The following is a 23,152-nucleotide window of genomic DNA, read 5'->3' as shown; positions in this document are numbered from 1 at the left end:
TTCATGCACACAAAAGTGAATGACAAATGCCAACTGAAATTAATGCCCAAAAAGTATTAGTCACTACCCAAGATGTTAATTAAAACAAAACTTAGAATATACCACAGAGGGAGATGAAAGGAAGCATATTTTTGGTATATGGGGTCTAACTGGCCAACAAGGACTTGTAATTGAGCTTAAGTTCTAAGTGTTTATCTAAAAATGTTAAAAAAAAAAAAAAAAACCTGAGAAGAATTGTAGAATAAAGGATATTAGTATCAGATAAACAATGTAAATTTATTTCTCTAGAGGTGGGTCTAAAGTAGAAAGTAAAAAGGAGGATATAAAGAATTTTTTAAAAAAATGTTTGGATACAGTACAAGATACAGACAGTTCTTGACTTACAATGGTTCAACTTAGTATTTTTTGACTTTATGATGGTGTGAAAGCAAAACACGTGCAGTAGAAAACTTTATTTCCAGTATCCATACGACCATTCTGGTTTTTCAATTTCAGTTCAATATTTGATAAATTACATGAGATATCCAAGACTTCATTATAAAACAGGCTTTGTGTTAAATGATTTTGCCCAACTATAGGCTAATGTTGAGTGTTCCGAACATATTTAAGGTAGGCTAGGCTAAGCTTTGATGTTCAGTAGCTTAGGTGTGTCAAATACATTTTTAACTTACAATATTTTTAACCTACAAGGGGCTTATTGGGACAAAACCCCATTGTAAGTGAGGATCGGTATATATCTCAAATCAGTTTAACAGCGAAGAACCTGTGAGAAAGGAAGAAGGCCATAAAGCAGGTCCATCAGTACATTCCATGGTGACAGCAAATGTAAATACTACCTATAGGTTATTACCTCAAATATCCCGCAGTCTTAAGTTAGGCAATGTAAGAATTACCCCCACCCACATTTACACCTTTGCTCCTTCAATGGGCACTGTGTGTGTACACACACACATATTTATCTATCTAAAAATCATATGCCTGTTCTATCACTGGTTAATACTGCAATACTTAACATCTAGGCCAAGAGATTCATCATTAACACTACTATACGTAGAGAAATAGTTCCAATTGAGAAGACTGTTCTTGTCATATCCAACTGGATCATAGTTGTTTTTAATCTTTTTATAAGGCTGAGTTGTACTAGGCACAAAAGAAGGATCAGCTCTCTGGTTTTCTCACTAATTTAGATTGTATTTATCTATAACCTTTAATTAAGTGTCTTTTGCAGTAATATTTGCCCACTGGAGGACATGTTTAATTAAAACTAGCTAACATAATCCATAAATCTGCAACCAGGCACATATAAATAGCTGTATGCCCCAGTACACTGAAAGCAAATGAATTAATAAATGGTGTTTTGCTTTCATGCCATCATAAAGTCAAAAAATCCTGAGTTGAACCAATGTAAGTTGAGAACTGTATCTTGTACTGTATCTAAACATTTTTTAAAAAATTCTTTATAGCCTCCTTTTTACATTCTACTTCAGACCCACATCTAGCAAAATAAATTTACATTGTTTATCTAATACTAATATCCTTGTGAGACCTGCATTGTGGAATAGCCCCTTTCACTTCAGGATACTGTCTCAAAGTGCATATAACTGGACTTAGATGAATCATGCGAGGGTACTGCATTAATCCATTCACTAAATATTAATAAAGTTTAATTTCTTAAGAGCATAGGCTCTGGAGTCAGACTTCTAGGATTCAAGTGCCTGATACTTAGTAACTTTTAGCAAGTTACTCAACTTCTCTTCTCTGTTCTTTCGTTTTTTTTAATATGTCAACAGGAAATAATAATGTCTACCTCACGTTATAAGGATTAAATGAGTTAATAGTAAAGTGCTTAGAATAATGCCTCACACATGGAAAACCACTCCGTGTGTGTACACACACATAAACAGAAGTCTATACATAAATAGAAGTTCTACTGTATTTTCCCAGCACCCAAATGTATTACAAAGCGTGCACCCCTCTTTGGAGAACACCACTCAAGCACTTGCTCTCTGTACTTTACTGGGGAGAACAAAAGCTGTCAAAGAACATCTTTAGTTTATAATCTACACTTAGCTATTTTCTGCCCAAGGACAAAAATACAAAGGGAGAACAAACAAGGTTTATTTTCCCTTTATTCTCTTGAAAGAACCGATCAATACTTTTATTAGCTCAATGGGACATTTTAAGTTTAATAACTTGACCACTAACACAATGATTACTTAAATAAATCCCCATTCTTGGTATTCAGGATTCTGACCTCATTTGAATTATATCAGTATATATACATCAGTGTATACATCAGCGTATATAATGCCAAACTCTAAACAATAGTAAACCTAACAATGGAATTGGGACCATGGCATTCACATGAAATGGAGTAGCCTCCTCAGAAACAAAACACTTGTTTCTTAGCACAGTTGCTAACTGAGTCAAGCTTTGCATTACTGATAATCATTTTCCAGATTCTGATAATCACCCCTGAGAATAACAATCACTTTTTAAGTGGGCATTTTAATGTCCTAAGAGTAAGTCATTCCAAACTTGTGTTTAGGTGTTTGTTTATTTCAATATCACAAATATTTCAGGATTCTCTTCTAGATATATACAATTCCATGCCCAAGTAAAGCACTGAAGGCATTCCAGAATATATTCCTTATGATTTAAATGAATGTTATGATCCACTATTCCCCATAATGAAGTCATTCTAGCCCAACAGTTATTCTACCTTTCTCCCTCATGTCTGTTAATGTCCTGAATTTATTCTTAAAGACTAAATTTAATTTCATCCACAATTATTTCTCTAGAAATAACTCTCTATCATGCCTTTAAATTCTATGCTGTGCCTCTACATTTGTAATATTAATTCAATCTTTATTCTATATTATTTAGTAAAATTTATCATTTCCCCCATTAGATTATGAATTACTTGAGAGCAAGTAGGACCCACATTTAATTAAGCATTTTTCCTATATAATGGTTTTTCAATAAATACTTATGGAGTTAAAGCTTATTTTTCTCCAAATTGAATGGCACTATTCAATAAGGTTTTTATTGATTTTTTTGTTGTTGTTGCAGAGATTACTATATTAAAGCTATAAATACTATTATTGAAATACATTAATTTTCCAAATACAGATCACAAGGTATTATTAGTAGTGGTTGAGATTATTTGGTGTTGCTCTGTTGACTGTAATTTTAACCTAATATCTATTTCTAAATGATAAACAGCCCAACTTATTTAGATGTTAATAATTCTAAAGATCAATGAAGTGTACAAGTAACTTTTCCAGAATATACTATGAGCAAAATAAACATAGACATACACACACACAGGCACACGCAAGTAATATACAATCTGAAATAAGCTATCTTACATACTTGCTATCTGCATTTGCTCAAGGTTGGATATTCCAGGAGGAGGTGTGTGGAGGACAAGCTATGAAGCCCATAAACATGAAACCGTTAATTCAGAAAATCCCAGAATGCAAAAGTCAGGCTACAAGTGGGGAGAATGAAATGAAAGATTTAAAATCAAAGGCAAGAAACTGATACAGCAAAGAATCTATTGCAATAGATAGGGTAAGGGATGATAGTGTTTTAAATCAAGCAGTGAAATGAAATGTAAAGAGAGATAGATGATAATTTAGAAAGTAAATGAATGGTGTCTGAAGGATGGATGTTGCAGGAGTCAGGGACCCCAAATGGAGGGACCAGCTGAAGCCACAGCAGAAGAAAGTGGATTGTGAAGATTTCATGGACATTTATTAGTTCCCCAAATTAATACTTTTATAATTTCTTATGCCTGTCTTTACTGCAATCTCTAAACACAAATTGTGAAGATTTCATGGATACTTATCACTTCCCCAATCAATACCCTTGTGATTTCCTAGGCCTGTCTTTACTTTAATCTCTTAATCCTGTCAGCTGAGGAGGATGTATGTCGCCTCAGGACCCCGTGATAATTGCGTTAACTGCACAAATTGTAGAGCATGTGTGTTTAAACAACATGAAATCTGGGCACCTTGAAAAAAGAATAGGATAACAGCAATGTTTAGGAAACAAGAGAGATAACCTTAAACTCTGACGGCTGGTGAGCCAGGCGGAACAGAGCCATATTTCTCTTCTTTCAAAAGCAAATGGGAGAAATATCGCTGAATTCTTTTTCTCAGCAAGCAACATCCCTGAGAAAGAGAATGCACCCCTGAGGGTGGGTCTATAGATGGCCCCCTTGGGTGTGGCCATCTTCTATGGTCGAGACTGTAGGGATGAAATAAGCCCCAGTCTCCCATAGCGTTCCCAGGCTTATTAGGACAAGGAAATTCCCACCTAATAAATTTTGGTCAGACCGGGTGCTCTCAAACTCTGTCTCCTGATCAGATGTTATCAATGACAATGGTGCCCGAAACTTCATTAGCAATTTTAATTTCGCCCTGGGCCTGTAGTCCTGTGATCTGGCCCTGCCTCCATTTGCCTTGTGATATTCTATTACCTTGTGAAGTACGTGATCTCTGTGACCCACACCTATTCGCACACTCCCTCCCCTTTTATAAGTCCCTAATAAAAACTCGCTAGTTTTGCGGCTTGTGGGGCATCACGGAACCTACTGACATGTGATGTCTCCCCCGGACGCCCAGCTTTAAAATTTCTCTCTTTTGTATTCTGTCCCTTTATTTTTCAAACCAGGCGATGCTTACGGAAAATAGAAAAGAACCTACGTGACTATTGGGGCAGGTTCCCTGACAGATGGAGGCAAGCAGGTCAATGAGGGAGAAGTGTGTAGGTAAAAATTATGTCCTGGTATCTGGCATGAGCACTCAAATACACAGTTGTCTGTCATTTACTCAAGTAAAAAACACAGGAAAAAGTCAAGGTTGGCCAAGAAGAGGAGGTATGAAGTTCAGATATGGACATGGCAAATCTCTAAGATGTTTGTGGGATATCCAAGTGGAAGTGTTCAGTGGCCATTTGGTCTAACAGTCAGAACAGAGACAGGTGATGCACCCAGTGCCAGAAAGCACAGGTCAGGATGGCTCATAAGCCTGACTTCTTTCTCTATAACCATGATTCTCAGTCTGTCTTTGTATTATGTGTCCATTTTTCATATAATTACATATTGATTATTTCTTTTAATGGAAATTTATAGTTCAGTCTACGGCATGAATTTTTGCCATTTTCCTCCAAAAGACTGCATCCTAGAAAAGAGGGATTACGTTTTGTTCACATTTCCTATCTCCAATACCAGTACAGTCATGCAATTTTCAGTTGGTCCAATTTGGTGATCCTTACGGAGCCCAGAGCCAAAATAATCAGTATAGTAATATCCAAGATATATAAGCCCAGCAGTATATTGCTAAACCACTAAAAATATTTTCACTTTTTGGTTCAGCAATAGACATAGAGATGTATCCTCTATGACATACCCTCAAAGTAAGCAGAGATTTAATTAAAGAGTTAAATATAACAAAATTCATCACACACTTTAATTTCTTTTTTCTTTTTTTTTTTTTGAGATGGAGTCTCACTCTGTGCCCCCAGGCTGGAGTGCAGTGGCATGATCTCGGCTCACTGCAAACTCGGCCTCCCGGGTTCATGCCATTCTCCTGCCTCAGCCTCCCGAGTAGCTGGGACTACAGGCACCCGCCACTGTGCCCGGCTAATTTTTTTTGTCTTTTTAGTAGAGACGGGGTTTCACCATGGTCTCGATCTCCTGACCTCGTGATCTGCCCGCCTCAGCCTCCTAAAGTGCTGGGATTACAGGGCATCAGCCACCACGCCTGGCCCACACACTTTTTTCTAAATTTACTGCTTTGTGACCAATATACATGTAATAGACTGTTTCTAGTCTTTTAAATGTAATAAAAATTTTAGGGGGCCTATATATAAGGATTATAATCAAATTTTTAATTATTCATTGGCTCAGGAAAATAACACCAATGATAACAATATGCCCCCCCCAAACAGTATCACTAGATTATTTCAGGAACCCCTCAATATATGCCTGGCTGTTTTTGGATTTCACTTAACAAATTTAAGTTCAAGTGTTGCTTTCTGCCTCAATAATCAAGCACTGTAAGGAGAGCAAACGTTAAGATTTAAATTCCCTCCACGATACATCTGAAATGCTGTCATATTTGTAAATACCAATCTAAATAACTTCCCAATTCTCACAGACAGGGGCTGTGTCACAAGACCCAAGTCCAGAGCCTCTGAGAACAGGACAAACATAGCTTCTAAAGATTTACTCCTCCTGCTGCCGCTTACCTGTTCTCTTCCTTCCAGTTCCCACTACAAGATGTGGGTTGACAAAATGAGAAGGTAGAAGGGAACTGTCCATCATAAAACAATGGCCATTATGGGCCAATCAGTTTCTCTAAATTTATATAATCCATAATGGCCTCTCTACTTTATCATAGGCCCAAGATTTAATGAATACTAGGAGTGACTCATAATAACTAAATGTATCCTTAAGTGATTATTTTTAATATCAGGCTGCCTTGATGTCAACAAGATTCAACATCCCAACTAGCCAGTTGCTATGGTTTCAATGTTTCCTCTCCAATTCATGTTGAAAATGGCCACTGGGGGGGTAATTAAGAGGTGGGGCCTTTTGGGAAGTGCTGAAGTCATGAGGACTCTGCCCCCATGAATGGATTCAAGCCTTTTAAAAGGGCTAAGGTAATTAGCTGAGGCTCTTTTTGCTCTTCCACCTTCTACTATGTGAGGAGGCAGCAAGAAGGCCCCCACCACACACCAAATGCAGGTGGCTTGATCTTCGATTTCCCAGCCTCCAGAAATGTAAGAAATAAATTTCTGTTCTTTATAAATGACCCAATCTCAGTATTTTGCTATAGCACCACAACGGTCTAAGACAACCAAATTAATTTTGGCACTGTGGATACAAAAAACTAGCCTACATGTACATATTATCACTTTATTTCTAGAGGTAAATTACCAAGTGAACATCAAAAATCATTTTCACATAAATTATCTGAAAAAATATTATGTCTGAAAATCAATCAGGAGCAACAAAAATGGCAATATTTAAGATATCTCTATGACTGTAAAATATTTACTATCCTAGGAAATCTGTAAATCCATGATGATTTCCATGGAATAGGCTTCTACCAAGTATTAGTTTAAAGGGTTTTAAATTGTCTATGACATACTATACTACAAGGAAAAAATGCAAGCCCACTTCAAAAAAGAAAGTTTCCCTGAAACTCCAGGAACAGACATGTTTTATTTCTCAAAGATCCCTGACCTAACCATTTATATGAACAGAACAAATATATCACATTCCCAACATTCAGATTCTAGAAATACTTTTAACATAAGAAACTTTTGCTGGTTAAGACAAAGTTACTGCAAATAGTATGTACACAGATTAGAATGATTAGAGGCTAAAAGAACAATTATCAAATTAATAAATTTAATAAACTTAATTTAAACTTATAGACAACATAGCACACTAAACCTTGAGAATCACAATCACAGTACAAAAATACCTTCTGAGTAAAAACCTCAGGCACATTTTTCCCAAAAAATGGAAAATGTTTTTATATTAATAAAGGTTACACTAAGTTATTAAAACATTCATGTACAGAAACATGTAAAGTAGAAAAATATCACAAAAACCTATCCTCCAGAAAATAACTGCTATTAAGATTCTGGTTCACTTTTTCAAATAATTCTCCAACTTGGATTCTGGATTTTCTGTATCTTGACTTTTCTTTTTTCACTTAATATTATAGCACAGACACTTAAAACAGAGCATTATGCATAGAGATATAACGTATTTAATGTCATATTACAACTCACTTTTTAAAATGGTCCATAAGCATTCTTTCACTCCAGCATGACTATGCATGTGGCATTCCCTCTCTTGAAATAGTCTGCCATCATTAAGCACCTGGAGAAGCCTCATTGTCTAAAACAGTTCAAATGTCATTCTATACTTTAACTTTGCAGGACCTTTGGCCAATGTCACCCACATTCTGCTCCCTTACAACTTCATTTATGTCTTCTATAAAAATCTGTCTAGTCAAATAAAATGGCTTGTAATTCCCCAAATGCCTTCTGTGCTTCAGTATAGTGCTCCTCTGTCACCACCCTTCAATTTCACTATCTCACTTCTGACCCCAGCCAGCCAGACTCTTTAGAGACAACCTCCTTAGAGCAGCCTTCTCTGAGCCTATCACCAGGATCCTCTTCTCTGTCCTTTCAGGGCACCCTGTATTATTAATATTAACTTATTCATCTGCATTCATCAAAAAAACTGGCAGTTATTTTAGCCCAAAGACCATGACTTAACCAATTCGATTTTCCCAGAACAATGTCTGGCTCAGAGAAGACCCTCAATAAATGCTAGGTATAGACAGAGCCGAATCCACTGACGGATGAACCAGTGAATAAAAAAATAAATGTAAACCCTAAACCATAATGTATCTGTAGGTCCTCAAAGACAGGGTACCTTGTTCCAATGTTGATTTGGCGTTTATATTGACCATGTTCCAAGCTGGCGCTGATCAGCACCAGAGGTTAAGGTTTATCTGCAAAAAACCCATGGAGAACAATTTCCATAGCTTCTTAAAAAAACTTCTAAAAAAATCATAAAACAGCATTTAGAATTTCACCCTTTACAAGCTCAGATACATAACTCAAGAGAGTGAATATACATTAAGGTCTGAACACTAAATGATTCATGTGTCCGATGCTGTGCCATTGAAAGAGTGTTGAAAATGGTTCATTAACAGAAGAGAAATTATTCAATTAATGGAAATCACTTTATCAGATGGAGTTTCACAAACAGTAGTTCTCTCTTGCCCCAGAAGCTGGAAGTGTACCATCAGCATTAATTCCACACTACACTATTCTCTACTCACAGCTATTCCAGCTATTTTGTTTCCTCCAGTTCATTCTATTAACTGACACAAGCATGAAAGCTTCTTTTTAGGACTGATTGCAGTGCTATATTAGCTTGAAACAGGGCTGGCTTGAAACTTGTATGCTCCATTATGCTAAGCAGAAATATTGTTTTTCAGTATCCTGAAAGCAGTAACTTCTAAATGGTCTACTTCAGACATTGTAAGTACTTGAAATGGACTCTAATCTCAAACACAGAAATTATAATTTTTAAATTATAATTTAAATTTATAATTTTTCTTCCCTTACCACAAAGCTGACAATGAAAAACAATATTTGAGATTTTATTTCACATACTTTATTGATGTTATGAGTCAATAATGATGTGAACACATTCCGAGAAATGCATTGTCAGGTGATTTCCTCATTGTGCAAACATCGAAGAGTACATTTACACAAATCTAGATGGCATATCCTACTGTATACCTAGGCTGTATGGTATAGCCTATTGTTCCTAGGCTACAAACCTGTACCTCATGCTACTGTACTAAGTACTATAAGCAATTGTCACACAATGGTAAATATTTGTATTTCTAAACATAGAAAAGATACAGCAAAAATACAGTATTATAATCTTATTGGATCACCATCATATATGCAGTCCATCATTGACTGAAATCACTATGCAGCACATGACTGCAATTTATTTTATTTCATTTACAAACTTGGAGACAACAAAGTATTAGTTTCACGTTAATCATCATCAACTAGACTATGAACTACTTAAAGACAGGGTCTATAATCTGATCATCCTTCTATCTATTGCATATTAAGTTACAGAGCATATTGAGCATAAAGAATCAATATACAAAGGTTTCCATCAGTCATGTTTTGTTTGAGTAATGAGTCTGTCTATGAAATGTTTGTAACGTAATTTTCTGTTTACAAGACACATATATTCCCCTGAGTTCTGCAGGTATGGCTGAGTACATTCCTAACAGGCTGCCCACCTATAAATATCAACTGTAAACTCCTAAACTCACAGCAAAATATAAAAGTTAACTATCTGAAGCGCTGAAGACTGATCGAAAACAGGAGGATTCTGAAAGAAAGTTATGATTTCATCAAAGGAAATACCCTGGGGTGAATTTACTCATTTTAGAGTTTTTGGCCTTAGTGGCAGAGATTGAGAAAACCATAGTGCTTGAAATGTGAGGGAGGAATACTAGAAAAGACAGTCAGACTTGCAGATAACCAAATATTATGTATAAAATCTTCTGAAATCTCTGGCTGGCCTCTGAATCACATGACAAAAATTAGACACAAAAAGCCAAACTAAGGAAAGAAATGAATTGAGACTTGAACTCCTACCCAACAGACACAGTTTATACCCGTTAATTAGCTGCTAAAACAAAAATATCAAAATTCTTCTGCGAAAGTAACAGAATCCAAGGTTTCTACAATGTACATTCACAATAGCCAGCACACAATCCAAAATTACTCAAAATGCAAAGGACTGAAGCAATATGACTCTTCATCAAGATAAAAGACTCCCAGTGCAAAATAAATCTAAGATGGCCAAGACTTAGAAGACTTAGAAATTAGTAGACAGAGATGTTCAAGGACCTATTTAACCATACTCAGTGACAGAGAGGAAAATAACACTTACAATGAATTAAAAAATAGAAAATCCCAACAGAGAAAACCATAGTTTTACATACATACATGTATATATGATTCGAATGTAAATTCTGAAACAGATAATTACGATTCCTGATATGAAAAAAAAATTACTTGGTGGGTTAATAGCAAAATGAAGACAGAAAGGAATCAATGAGTTTAAGATACAGCAGTAAAAGTTATAAAATCTGAAGGACAGGAAAGAAAAACAGAGCCACAGAAACCTCTGTGAGAGTGACAAAAGACTGAAATATGTGTAACTGAAATCTCAAAAGAATGAGAGGAGAAATGATCAGAAAAATAATTGAAGTAGTAACTGAAATATTATGATAAAATGTACAAATCCTTTTAAAAACAAATTTTCACAAAAGATGTCATAGGAAATCTGTCTAGTGTCATACCAAAGATACTGAATTCATTATCAAACTCCAGGCCCAGAATGCTTCACTGGTGAATTCTATCAAATATTTAGGAATAAGTAACACCAATCTGATATATGTTCTCTGAGAAAATGGAAAGAAACACTTCCCAAGTCATTTTATGAAACCAGCATAACACTAACACTAAAATCTGACAAAAATATTATTTTAAAAAATGTACACGTCAGGCTAGGAGTGGTGGCTCCTGCCTGTAATCCCAGCACTTCGGGAGGTAGAGGTGGGCAAATCACATTAGGCCAGCCTGGTCAACATGGAGAAGCCTCATCTCTATCAAAAATACAAATGTTAGCCAGGTGTGGTGGTGCATGTCTGTAATCCCAGCTACTCGGGAGACTGGGGCATGAGAATCACTTGAACCCAGGAGATGGAGGTTGCAGAGAGTCAAGATCGCGTGACTGCACTACAGCCTGGGCAACAGAGTGAGACTCTGTCTCAAAAAAAAAAAAAAAATAGTATAAGTCAGTATCACTCATTAAAATAAGATGCAACTGAATCCAGCACTATATAAAACAGATAACACGTCACTATTAAGTAGGGTTTAACCCAAGAATACAAAGGTTTTAGTTTTAAAAATCAATCATTAAAATCTACCATGTAAACAGTGTAGAGAAACACATTGTTTATTTCAACAGATGTAGAAAAAGCATTCAAAAAAATTTACCACCCACTGAGGATCAGAACTCTCAGTAAAACTGAAGCAGAAGGGAACTTCCTCTACCTAGCAAATGAAATCTACCAAAAAAACCTGTAACTAATATTGTTCTTAATGTTAAAATAACTGCATGCTTTCCTCCTTGATTAGAAACAGGAATAATTCCTACTCTCCTCATTTGTCTTCAGCATTATACTGGAGATATTAGCCAAAATAATGCAAGTAAAATAATAAGATGCATAGAAACTGGAAAGGGAGAAGTAAACTATTTAAGCAAATGGTATAATGATGTGCATGACAAATCCTAAGAAGTCTACAAAACAACTTACTAGAATAAGTGAATTTAAATTTAGCAAGGTAGCAGGAGACATGGTTAACATACAAAATTTTATATTAGAAAAAAACTGGAAAACAGAAATTTAAAAATATTCAATTTACAATAGTGTCAAAGAACACAAAATATTTAAGAATAAGTTTAACAAAAGACATACAAAACCCCTATCTTAAAAAGTACAAAGCGCCGTTGATAGAAATTAAATGGAAGACTCAATATTGTTAAGATGTCAAATCTCCCACAAATTGCTCAACAGATGCAATGCAATTGCAATTCTAATCCCAGCAGATGGTTTTGTAGTAATTAACAAAGAAATTCTTAAATTTATATGTAATTGTAAAGGATCTAAAGTATCTAAGTAATCCTGAAAAAGAAGGACAAAGGTGGAGGAACTACATTACCTAAACTCATGTCTCACTATGTAAAAGCCTACAGTAATCAAGACAGCGTGGTACTGGCATAAGGATTCATAAATAGATTAAAAGAAGTGAACTAAAAGCTTAGAAATATACCCCCACTTACATGCTCACCGGATTTTCTCATCAAAGGCACCAAAACAATCAGTGGAGGGAAACATCTTTCAACAAATAGTGCAACAAAAACTAGATAACCATATGGGAAAAAAGATGAACTTGAACCTCTATCTCATACCATATACAAAAATTCATTTGAGATATATCATAGACCTAAAAGTAAAAGCTACAATAACACTTTTAGAGAAAATACAGAAGAGTATCTTTATAACTTATTAAGAACTCTAACATTTCCTTGAGGTTGGCAAAGATCTCAAGATTCAAATACATGAATAGCCAATAAGGATAAGAAAAATTGAACAAAATGATCAATCACAAGGTAAATGCAACTTCATACCACAGGAAGATACCAATATACCATCAAAATGGCTAAAATAGAAAAGGCTGACAGCACCAAATACTGATGAGGGTATGAGGCAGCTACAACCTGCACACATTGTTTGTGGAAATGGTACAAGGTATAAGTGCTTTGGAAAAAAGTATGACAATTTCTTGTAATACTAAATACACAACAATTTTCAATACTGCATATTTAATAAAGAGTAACAAACATATCTGGTTATGAAACAACTTGTACAAATAGCAAAGACATGGAATCAACCCAAATCCCTATCAATGACAGGCTGGATAAAGAAAATGTGGTACATATACACTATGGAATACTATGCAGCCCTAAAGAGGAATGAGATCATGTCCTTTGCAGGGACATGGATGGAGCTGGAAGCTATTATCTTCAGCAGACTAACATAGGAACAGAAAAACAAACACCGCATGTTCTCACTTATAAGTGGGAGCAGAACAATGAGAACACACGGACACAGGGAGGGGAACAACACACAGTGGGGCCTGTCATGGGGGCAGGGGGAGGGAAAACATCAGGATAAATAGCTAATGCATGTGGGGCTTAATACCTAGGTGATGGGGCAAACCACCATGGCACACATTTACCTATGTAACAAACCTGCACGTCCTGCACATGTATCCCAGAACTTAAAACAAAATACAACGTTAAAAAAAGAAAAAGAAAATGAAACAACTTGTATAAAAGTGTTCAGAGGAATTTAATTTATAATAACCAAAAAATTAAAAGTGCCTAGACAAATGGATAAACAACAATGATATATTCAGGTAACAGATTATTATTCATCAATAAAAAGAAATGAACTACTAATATACACAACAGTATGCAAGAATCATGTATATGAACATTCAGAAGAAAGACAAAAGAAAAATAGGATTTAAATAAAATATAAACAATGATATTTTTGAACCTTTATGTACCAAGCATTTAACACAGATTATCTCATTTAATTTTAAACCATCCAACCTCATATTACAAATGAGGAAACTGAAGTGGAAAGAAGTTGAAGAGGTTTCCCAAAGTCACACTGCTAGTTTGACTCAAAAGGATATATTTTCAGGAATCTGTAACTCACACTAAAGTTAAAGGGAAAAGACAGAATGACTAAATTTACTAAGTTTTTAATTAACTTTAAAAGTGTGTGTAGGGGGATGCTAAGAGAAAACATCTCTAAAAACACCCAACAGAATATAAATTAAACATCTGCTCCCCTTTGATTCAGGTTAAAATACCTGCAGTGTAGACCTCACTGTCTTACCTTAGGGAACTGTTTTACAGGAATTAACACTTTCTGTCCCAGCTTCATGTTCTTATTAATCACCACATCGATGTACTTTTCTTCATCCTTGCCTTCTCCTTTTTGAAACTTTTCTATTTCTGTGGAGGCAAAAAGATAACCATGAAGTGTATGACTCAGAAATGCAGGGGCTGGGTGTTCTGGTTAGCTTTGTTGTGGCACGAAGTCAACTACTACTGAAGTATGGACTATTAAATTGAGGCAATTGTTTTCAAGTACATTTCCTGTTTTATCAATGATTCTTCATAAATGGAATAAATGCATGTATCATGGCTCTACAAAGTCCAATCTCAACTGCTCATACCAACAGAGGAGAACAACAGACCAGATAACAAACACAAAAATAAGTTACTTCAGGTCTTCTGGATAACTAGATAAGGCTGATCAAATGAAGAAGAAAAGCCATTAAGTATTCACAGTTCAGTGATACAAAGCGCTGAAACATCCCTAGTTATCAATCTTGCCTGGCTTTTCAAGGCTTCTACAACCAAGAAGTGATTCTACGATGGCATTAAACACCCTAGACAACCTTGCAGTAGCCCACCTCCCCAGTCAAGTCTTCCCTCCTTGCGTGTGACACGTATCAACCATATGCTAATGTCTTTACTAATGCTCTTCGCTCTACTTGTTATGATGATTTCATCTTCATCTCCTTTCGAGACTCAACCACATTAAATCTCCTTTTCTGTGCAAGTGTTTCTTTCCTCAATGGGGTGGCAAGAATGGAAAAATCAATCACTCTCACCTTTATAGTCACAAAGCACTTTACGTGCAACTCTACTACTACCCTTAGATGGAAAAAAAAAATGTGCTACCTCTCCCTCTGGAACATAAATTTCTCTTAGGTAAAAATCTATTTATTCACTCATAACTATCTTAAACTAAGCAAGCTCCAGATCCCAGAAAATTTTAGCATAAAGTTTCATTCACCCTATGGCCCATAGTATTTGGTTGCACAAGAGATACAAAATTAGGTGCTTGCATGACTGCTGAATGAATGAGTACTGTTACCTCCAAGCACCAACCTATAGACACCCAGGTTCAGAGAAGGATAAAGAACAGCCTGGAGAAGGTATCAAAGACGGCATCAGCTGTACAAAGGAATACATATATTTATCCATTTTGCTTGTTAAGCTAGGAACATTTAAGAATTTAATACGTGCCATCCCTGAACAACATATCTCACATTCGTGACATAATTCAATCCTCAAGACAGATGACAAAAAGGAGGTTCAAAGAGGTGACTTCACAATAAATGGCAAAGGTTAAGATTTACCCTCAGATTTGTTTGGCTCCAAAGACAAGGTGCCTGTGCAGTCTCTCCCACCATTTTTATGTCATATCAGAAAAAAAAGTAAGAAAGATTTTTACAGTATCTTGGGATAAATGAAAGATTTATTTAAGCTAGAGGCTTTGGGCCTGGGGCCTCTGTCACCACTGAAACAGCCAATGGGCTTCATAATACCACAGAGGAGCTTTCACTCCATCGTAATATGCAGCCACCCATTTCTAACTAAATGATTGTCTATTAAACAAGGTTTTGAATGAGCAACAAAGAATTATTACAATTTAAAGGACACTAAATGGGACATAAAAATTCTAGATTCTCATCTCAGATCTGCTAATAATTGTCTTTGCAATTAGAAAAAAGTATATCAGTTAGGATGCAGGTTCTTCAAGTTTAAAATGAGAAAAGGGAACTAGAATATCCAACGATTTGGTTCTAAAACCTTAGGATCTCATGTGACTTACAAATGCTGACAAAGCCTCTCACTCCTTGATGAAACTTTGGTCACTAACAGTAAGCAAAGCGCTTTCCTGAGTTCTGTGAGTCATTATAGCAAATTACCAAACCTGAGGAAGGATCCTGGAGCCTCCAAATTTGTAGTTAGGCAGAAATCTGGGTAGTCTGGGCATTACATTGTGGCTGGCATCTGAAGTGGCAGCAGTCCTGTGGGATTAAGCCCTTGATCTGTGGGGAGGGGAGGAGGTCTGATGCTAACTCCTGCAGTTAGCTTCAGAATTGAATTATTGGATACACAGCTGGCATCAGAGAATTGGTTAGTGTCTGAAAACACTATACAATAGGGATTAACAGTGATGAGGTGGGGCAGACAGAAGGAAGCAGGATAGAAACTGAAGATAAGAAAGGATGGCTAAGAGAAGGAAACAGCAAATTATATCTGCAGCTTCTAATCAAAGCTTCCAAGAAGAGATAGAGTAAGTCACCAAATAAATGAATTTGTCATTTTGTCTGCTTTCTTGTACTACACTATGTTTTGATCCTGAAAAATTAATTTTAAGTGGAACCTGTAAAGGAAAAATATACACAGTAATAGAAGAGTACCTTTAATTTTATTGATTTTTTTCTATAAAAATAATACATGCACATAGTAACAATTTAAAACAATATGACAGTATGTAAAATTTTTTTAAGGTTTCTCCTATCACTCCAACTCCAGAAATAATTATAATCAACTGTTTTTATATACTCTTTAGGAAATTTTCCACCAATAGAAAAGACACACACACACACATACACACACACACACACACACACAGTTTGAAAATTGTAGCACCGATGGTATCAATGAGCTACACTGGTTTTGTTTTCTTCAGTAAAGAGCAGTAAGTCTCACATCAGCTGCTCCGAGTATAACAATTAATGACTTCAGCTTTAATTAGAAGAAAATAAATCCCACCTTTCATTATCTATTTATGCAATAATTAGAAATACCTTTGGCATAGTTAGACGATTCAACAAAATCAGGTACACTGAAACGTCCTAAAATTTTTTTTTGTATGGTATGTGTATGTGTGTCAAAATAGATTCAACTGCCTCCTTTTCAATTAACAAAGTAGTTTAGGCCGGGCGCCGTGGCTCACACCTGTAATCCCAGCACTTTGGGAGGCCAAGGCGGGCGGATCACGAGGTCAGGAGATTGAGACCATCCTGGCTAACAAGGTGAAACCCCCGTCTCTACTAAAAAATACAAAAAATTAGCTGGACATGGTGGCAGGCGCCTGTAGTCCCAGCTACTGGGGAGGCTGAGGCAGGAGAATGGTGTGAACCCGGGAGGCAGAACTTGCAGTGAGCTGAGATCGTGCCACTGCACTCCAGCCTGGGCGACAGAGCAAGACTCTGTGTCAAAACAAAAAAACAAAGTAGTTTAGTAATTGTTGAAAACTCACACCAGATGTACAATATTTAAATCCATTAATTCAGAATTCCACACGTTCTTCCTTCTGTCCGTGTCATTTAACATTTTGTCGTAAGAAAATCATATAGGTAAGCTTTTAAAAATTAGGAATTACGTATTTTATCACATATTGCAGTTTCAGATCATCTATTATTTTAAAAAGGAAAATGAAAGAAAATGTATATAAAGATTTTATATAGATTTTATATAAAGAAAATCTATATAAAATATCTAATTTCCTCTCTACATAGACACAGCATCCTACAAATCTTAAGTTGCTAGAATGCACTGTTTCTATCTTAAATTTTGAATGACGTTGGAATATTTTAAGATTTTTTTTTAATTTTTTAAGCCTGATGCCATATCAGAAGCATGTAGGTTTGCATTTAACAGGCCTAAAGCACCACACAACAATGCAAAGAGCCCTGAGCCCCATCGCGGGAGTCAAACAGACCTGGTTTAAATCATGAATGCTGTACTTTTCTCAGGCCCTTGTGCCTTCCAATATACAATTCAAAACTGGTTGAAACTTTTCTTGTTTTTAGCAGATGATGTTCAATCAACAATTTTTATTTTCTACTTGAATGAGGATTATAAGTAGCTTAATTTTTTTTTTTGAAATCCAGAAATACATAAAATGGAGAATTGCACAAAATTATCTATGAAATTTTGAGACAGCTGTCTCAAGGATTTATGCTTGTCCCTAACTGAGAGTTGCATATTCAAAAACCCCTGCTACTACCCCTCTCATCTTCCCTGAGGGAGGAAAGATGCTTGAGATCCACCAAGATGGATGTGACCCTCTAGTTAACTGTGGCAAAGTGAGGCCACCAATAGAGAAAACCCAATCAGATTTTCAAGGACGAATGCATAGGGGATTTGACTTTCACTAATCCCCAGATTTCATTTGGTACCAAACAGCTTAAGGTACCAATACCATCTCCCAGCTCAGAAATAATAAGCAAATGTGTGACTAAGGTTTTAGATAATGTAGGGGATTAAAATGCTATGTTTTCAAACCATGTACACCAAACCTCTCACTGCAGAATTCTTGTTTTCAGTAATAATATCTGTATTGTTTTTCATTTGTTCATTTGTTTTGCTTTGATCTAGTACAGAACTTCCTAAGCAATGGCCTCTTTTCCTTTTTAAGGTACCAGATATACTAAAGTCCACTAATCTTCTAAAAACAGCTAAATAATCTTTGCATCTAAATAAGTTTCCAATATAAAAATTTTAGTAATGTAAAATTTTTAAAGTAGCTTCCTTTCTCTCATATAATCAAACACAAAGATTATTTTTCCTTTGTTCTAGCAACTTCATTTCTAGAAATTTAACCTACATATATACTTAGATAGATGTGGAATATTACTCACAAAATTATCCACTACAGCATTGTCTTTAATAGCAAAACACTGGGAACCACCTAAATGTCTATCAACAGGAGCTGGGTAAGTAGGCTAGAGCACACCCTGGAATAAAATAGCATGTGGCTACTGCACAAAATGAGGAAACTTCATGTTCTGATAGTCAAAGATCGGTACCAAATGCACTGTTTACTTACACACACACACACACACACACAAAATGTAAGAAAAAAATGTTTAGTTTACTTACACACAGAAAACATCTCCCTATTGATACACAGTTTTACATCACGTAGCGACATTACAGTCAACATATATGACAGTGGTCTTGTAAGATTACAATGAAGCTGAAAAATTCCTACTGCCTAGTAATGGCTTAGCTGTGGTAACCTCGCAGCACAAAACATTACATGTTTGTGGCAATGATAGTGTAAACAAACCTTCCACGCTGCCAGATGTATAAAAGTGTGCAGTAATGACCCAGTCCTTCATATTCACTCACCACTCAACCACTGACTCACCCAGAGCAACTTCCAGTTCCACAAGCTCCACTCATGGTAAGTGTCCTATGCAAGTATTCCATGTTTTATCTTTTGCACTGTATTTTTATTGTGCTTTTTCTATGTTTAGATACACAAAATACTTACCATTGTGTTACAACTGCCTAAAGTACTCAGTATGGTAACATGTACTCTGGCTTTGCAACATGCTGTCTAGGTTTGTAGCCTAGCAGCAACAGGCTATATCACCTAGCCTATGTGTACAGCAAGCAGGCTGCACCATCCAGGTGTGTTTAAGTGCAGTCTATCATGGTCCACAACAACAAAATCATCTAAGGATGCATTTCTCAGAACACACATCCCTGTGGTTAAGCAACAAAAGACGGTATAAGAAACTAGTTATCTATTTGGCATGGAGAGAACAAAGTAGATAGGGTACAGAAATACTTCTCACTGTATCTCTTTTTGCACTGCTTTAAGTCTCTGAAGCATGTGAATATTTTACCCATCTAAAATGGCATGCAGGGGCCGGGAAAGGAAAAGAAAAAGAGACTAATATGGTAGCCTGATGGGGCCACAGACTGCACACAGGAAAGCAGTTAATTTGTGGTGACACAGCAGGAAGGGCCAAAGCAAATATACACTCTGAGCTCACTTCTCTCTCCTGCCAAGCTTCTGCTATTGACCACTAGTGGATAGCTCTTAACCCAGCTCAAAGCCAGACGGTAAATATATCTATGATACAGGTCTTGGACCATGCTTATCAGCCTCTGGGCACAGAGCAGAGTAGGGAAGGGTGGAAAGAGGACCTGATAAGGCAAAAACAAAAAAAATCGACAACAACAACAATAAAACTCCAACCCTTCATCTTTAGCAAACACAAGGAATCAGTTTTTTTTTTTTTTTTGAGACGGAGTCTCGCTCTGTCGCCCAGGCTGGAGTGCAGTGGCGTGATCTTGGCTCACTGCAAGCTCCGCCTCCCGGGTTCACGCCATTCTCCTGCCTCAGCCTCCCCAGTAGCTGGGACTACAGGCGCCCGCCACCACGCCCGGCTAATTTTTTGTATTTTTAGTAGAGACGGGGTTTCACCTTGTTAACCAGGATGGTCTCAATCTCCTGACCTCGTGATTCAGCCGCCTCGGCCTCCCAAAGTGCTGCGATTACAGGCTTGAGCCACCACGCCCAGGCCCACAAGGAATCTTTAAAAGGAGTTTCTAATACCTCCTTTACATACAAAAGTATCCACCTGAGCTCACCACACATAAATTTACACATCAAAATATTGAAAAATAATGAAAATTATTTTAGATGTCACTTATACCAGTAGTAATTAAATTATAATTATTACTTTGTTGATGATAACTCACGAAGTACAGGGCTGTGTGTTTGACTTAAATTATCTCTTTATGCTAACAAATATATGATCTGTCACCTGCATTTTACAGAGTGAGATCCTGAGGACTGAAATGGTTAAGAAGTTTGCAAAGGTTAGAGAGCTAATAGCACAGTCAGAATTCACATCTAGATATATCTGACTTCAAGCCCATACCTTTTATTTTTTAAATTGTTATAAAAAAAAACACAAAATTTATAGTCTTAACCATTTTTAAGTATGCTGTTCAGTCCATCCACACCGTTGTGCAACAGATGTCCAGAACTTTTCTGTCTTGCACAAGTGAAACCCTATGCACATTAGACTACTCCCCATTTTCCCTCCCCCCCAGCCCTTGGTAACCACCATTCTATTTTGTTTATATAAATGTGACTGCTTAGCTGTGTCATATAAGAGGAACCATACAGTATTTGTCTTTCCATGCTTGGCTTATTTCACTTAGCATAATGCCCTCAAGGCTCATCCACGGGGCAGCATGTGGCAGTATCTCCTTACTTTTTAAGGCGGAATAATAGTCCACTGTAGCTATATAACACATTTTGTTTATCCATTTATCAGTTGACAGATATTTGGAGTGTTTCCACCTCTTACCTATTGTGAATAATTAAAGACTACACCTTTTAATCTCTTTTTTCCTTCTTTCCTGAAGTGAGATGTGAAAATGTTCTAAAGCTGTAAATCACAAGTATTGGACGTTCTTAATGTAGCCACATCTGCTTATCCCTTCACTTTATTCTCCTACAGCCAAGTCATTCTGCGGGAAGTACTGCTTCAATGTATAGAGAACAGCTTGAAATTACAGAACCTCAGTACTGGTGATCTTTAGTGAGCTCTCAAAGTGGACTTAAAGGAACGGCTGAAGGAATTTTGTGTGATATCAGGGACAGATCTAGGTCCAAATCCAAATGAAAATATAAATTCCACTAATGTCAAAATAAGCAAATTATAGAGTTAAGTGAGTACAAAGGAGTCAAACAGAAGCAATCTTTGCATAAAGTAGATGAAGGGGAAAAAAAAAAAAAGAGGGGCAGAGGAGACATGACTATAGCTCTTTAGTCGCTGAAGCCTAAGATGATTAAATCAAAAAATACTCTAAGGTCCTGCATTGTTATCCCCTAATGTAACCGGTCAATTTCCATGGTTTTAAGTTAAGGTAAAAATTGGTACTCTGGCCCCCAAAATTGAAGAGATAAAAATAATGGCAAAAGGGTCCACTTTCTGCACCCAAGACACCTTTTGAACACTGCTGATTGTTGAATTCTTAACTGCTAAGTAATAAGAACTTTCTCAGTAAAAAAAACAAAAACATAAAACCTCAGAGAGTAAGAGTCTTTGAAATAATGCAGCCAGACTCCAACTGCTTGAGTTTGAATCCCTGCTATGGTACTTAATTATATGGCTGTCAGAAAGTAACTTAATCTAAGTCACAATTTCCTCATCAAAGAAATGTAGAAATAACAGCACCTGCCCCATAGGGTTTTTATGAGGATTAAATAATTTAATATTTGCAAAGAACAACAATACCTGGTCCAGTTAAGTTCTATATAGGCATTTGCCAAATACTATACATGCCTATACTAGACAGTAAGTTCTTTAGGGGTGAGATTTTATCTAATTTAACTTTATATCTCTTGAGCAACCTAGAAATTGCAAGTCTGTGTCCAGCTTTTTTCTTTTTTCTTTTTTTTTTTTTTTGAGACGCAGTCTTGCTCTGTTGCCCAGGCTGGAGTGCAGTGGCGCGATCTCCGCTCACTGCAAGCTCCGCCTCCCGGGTTCACACCACTCTCCTGCCTCAGCCTCCTGAGTAGCTGGGACTACAGGCGCCTGCCACCGCGCCCAGCTAATTTTTTATATTTTTAGTAGAGACGGGGTTTCACCCTGGTCTCAATCTCCTGACCTCGTGATCCGCCCGCCTCGGCCTCCCAACGTGCTGGGATTACAGGTGTGAGCCACTGCGCCCAGCCTCCAGCTCTTAATTAAAACATCAACTTCCCCTTCACCCCACAGATGAATTGATAATATCCTTCGCAATGACCTGTTTTGCTGTATAAAACTTGTACCACAACAGAGTATATTTTCATATACTCATTGTTCACACTTCCTGTGCTCAACAACAAGATGGTAAGCTCATAGAAGGTTAAGAACATCTATTTATTCATTTTTGTTATATTCTAACACTTAGCATAGTGATTTAGGACAACGGCTGCACAAATGGTTACTAAATGGTTGAATAAATGAATGAATGAATGTTTAAAATAATTTAAAGGAGTATAGTGAGTTTGTAAAGAGCTAGGTAGCAGTCACTGCTGAAAAGTGCTCTTCTAAAAACTGTAACTTGTTTTATAAGAGCTATTAATAGAAGTTCATAAAAGGGTCAGAAAATAACTGAATAATTCAAATCAGCCTGCACAATGACCTACTAGTGTGGAAATAAATAAAATCAATAGAGTTATTACCCCCCACCCACTTTTCCAAACACCTTAACTCTTGTGTAAAGTTTAATTAAAGGCATTGGCCCAAATCTCTAATAAAATGA

General features: G+C 36.5%; 1 protein-coding gene across 1 annotated transcript in view; it reads right to left on the bottom strand.

Annotated features, from left to right (window-relative positions):
• Positions 1 to 23,152, bottom strand: part of KHDRBS3 (KH RNA binding domain containing, signal transduction associated 3) — a 191,074-nt gene that overhangs the window by 114,027 nt on the left and 53,895 nt on the right. The window contains 1 exon segment of the mRNA NM_001133889.1: positions 14,118 to 14,236. Within this exon segment, the coding sequence (NP_001127361.1) occupies positions 14,118 to 14,236 (119 nt within the window).

Source organism: Pongo abelii, chromosome 7 (assembly GCF_028885655.2).
Source record: "Pongo abelii isolate AG06213 chromosome 7, NHGRI_mPonAbe1-v2.0_pri, whole genome shotgun sequence".
Classification (NCBI taxonomy): domain Eukaryota; kingdom Metazoa; phylum Chordata; class Mammalia; order Primates; family Hominidae; genus Pongo; species Pongo abelii.
The sequence above is the reverse complement of the archived record's forward strand: the minus strand, read 5'-3'. Positions and strand labels throughout refer to the sequence as shown.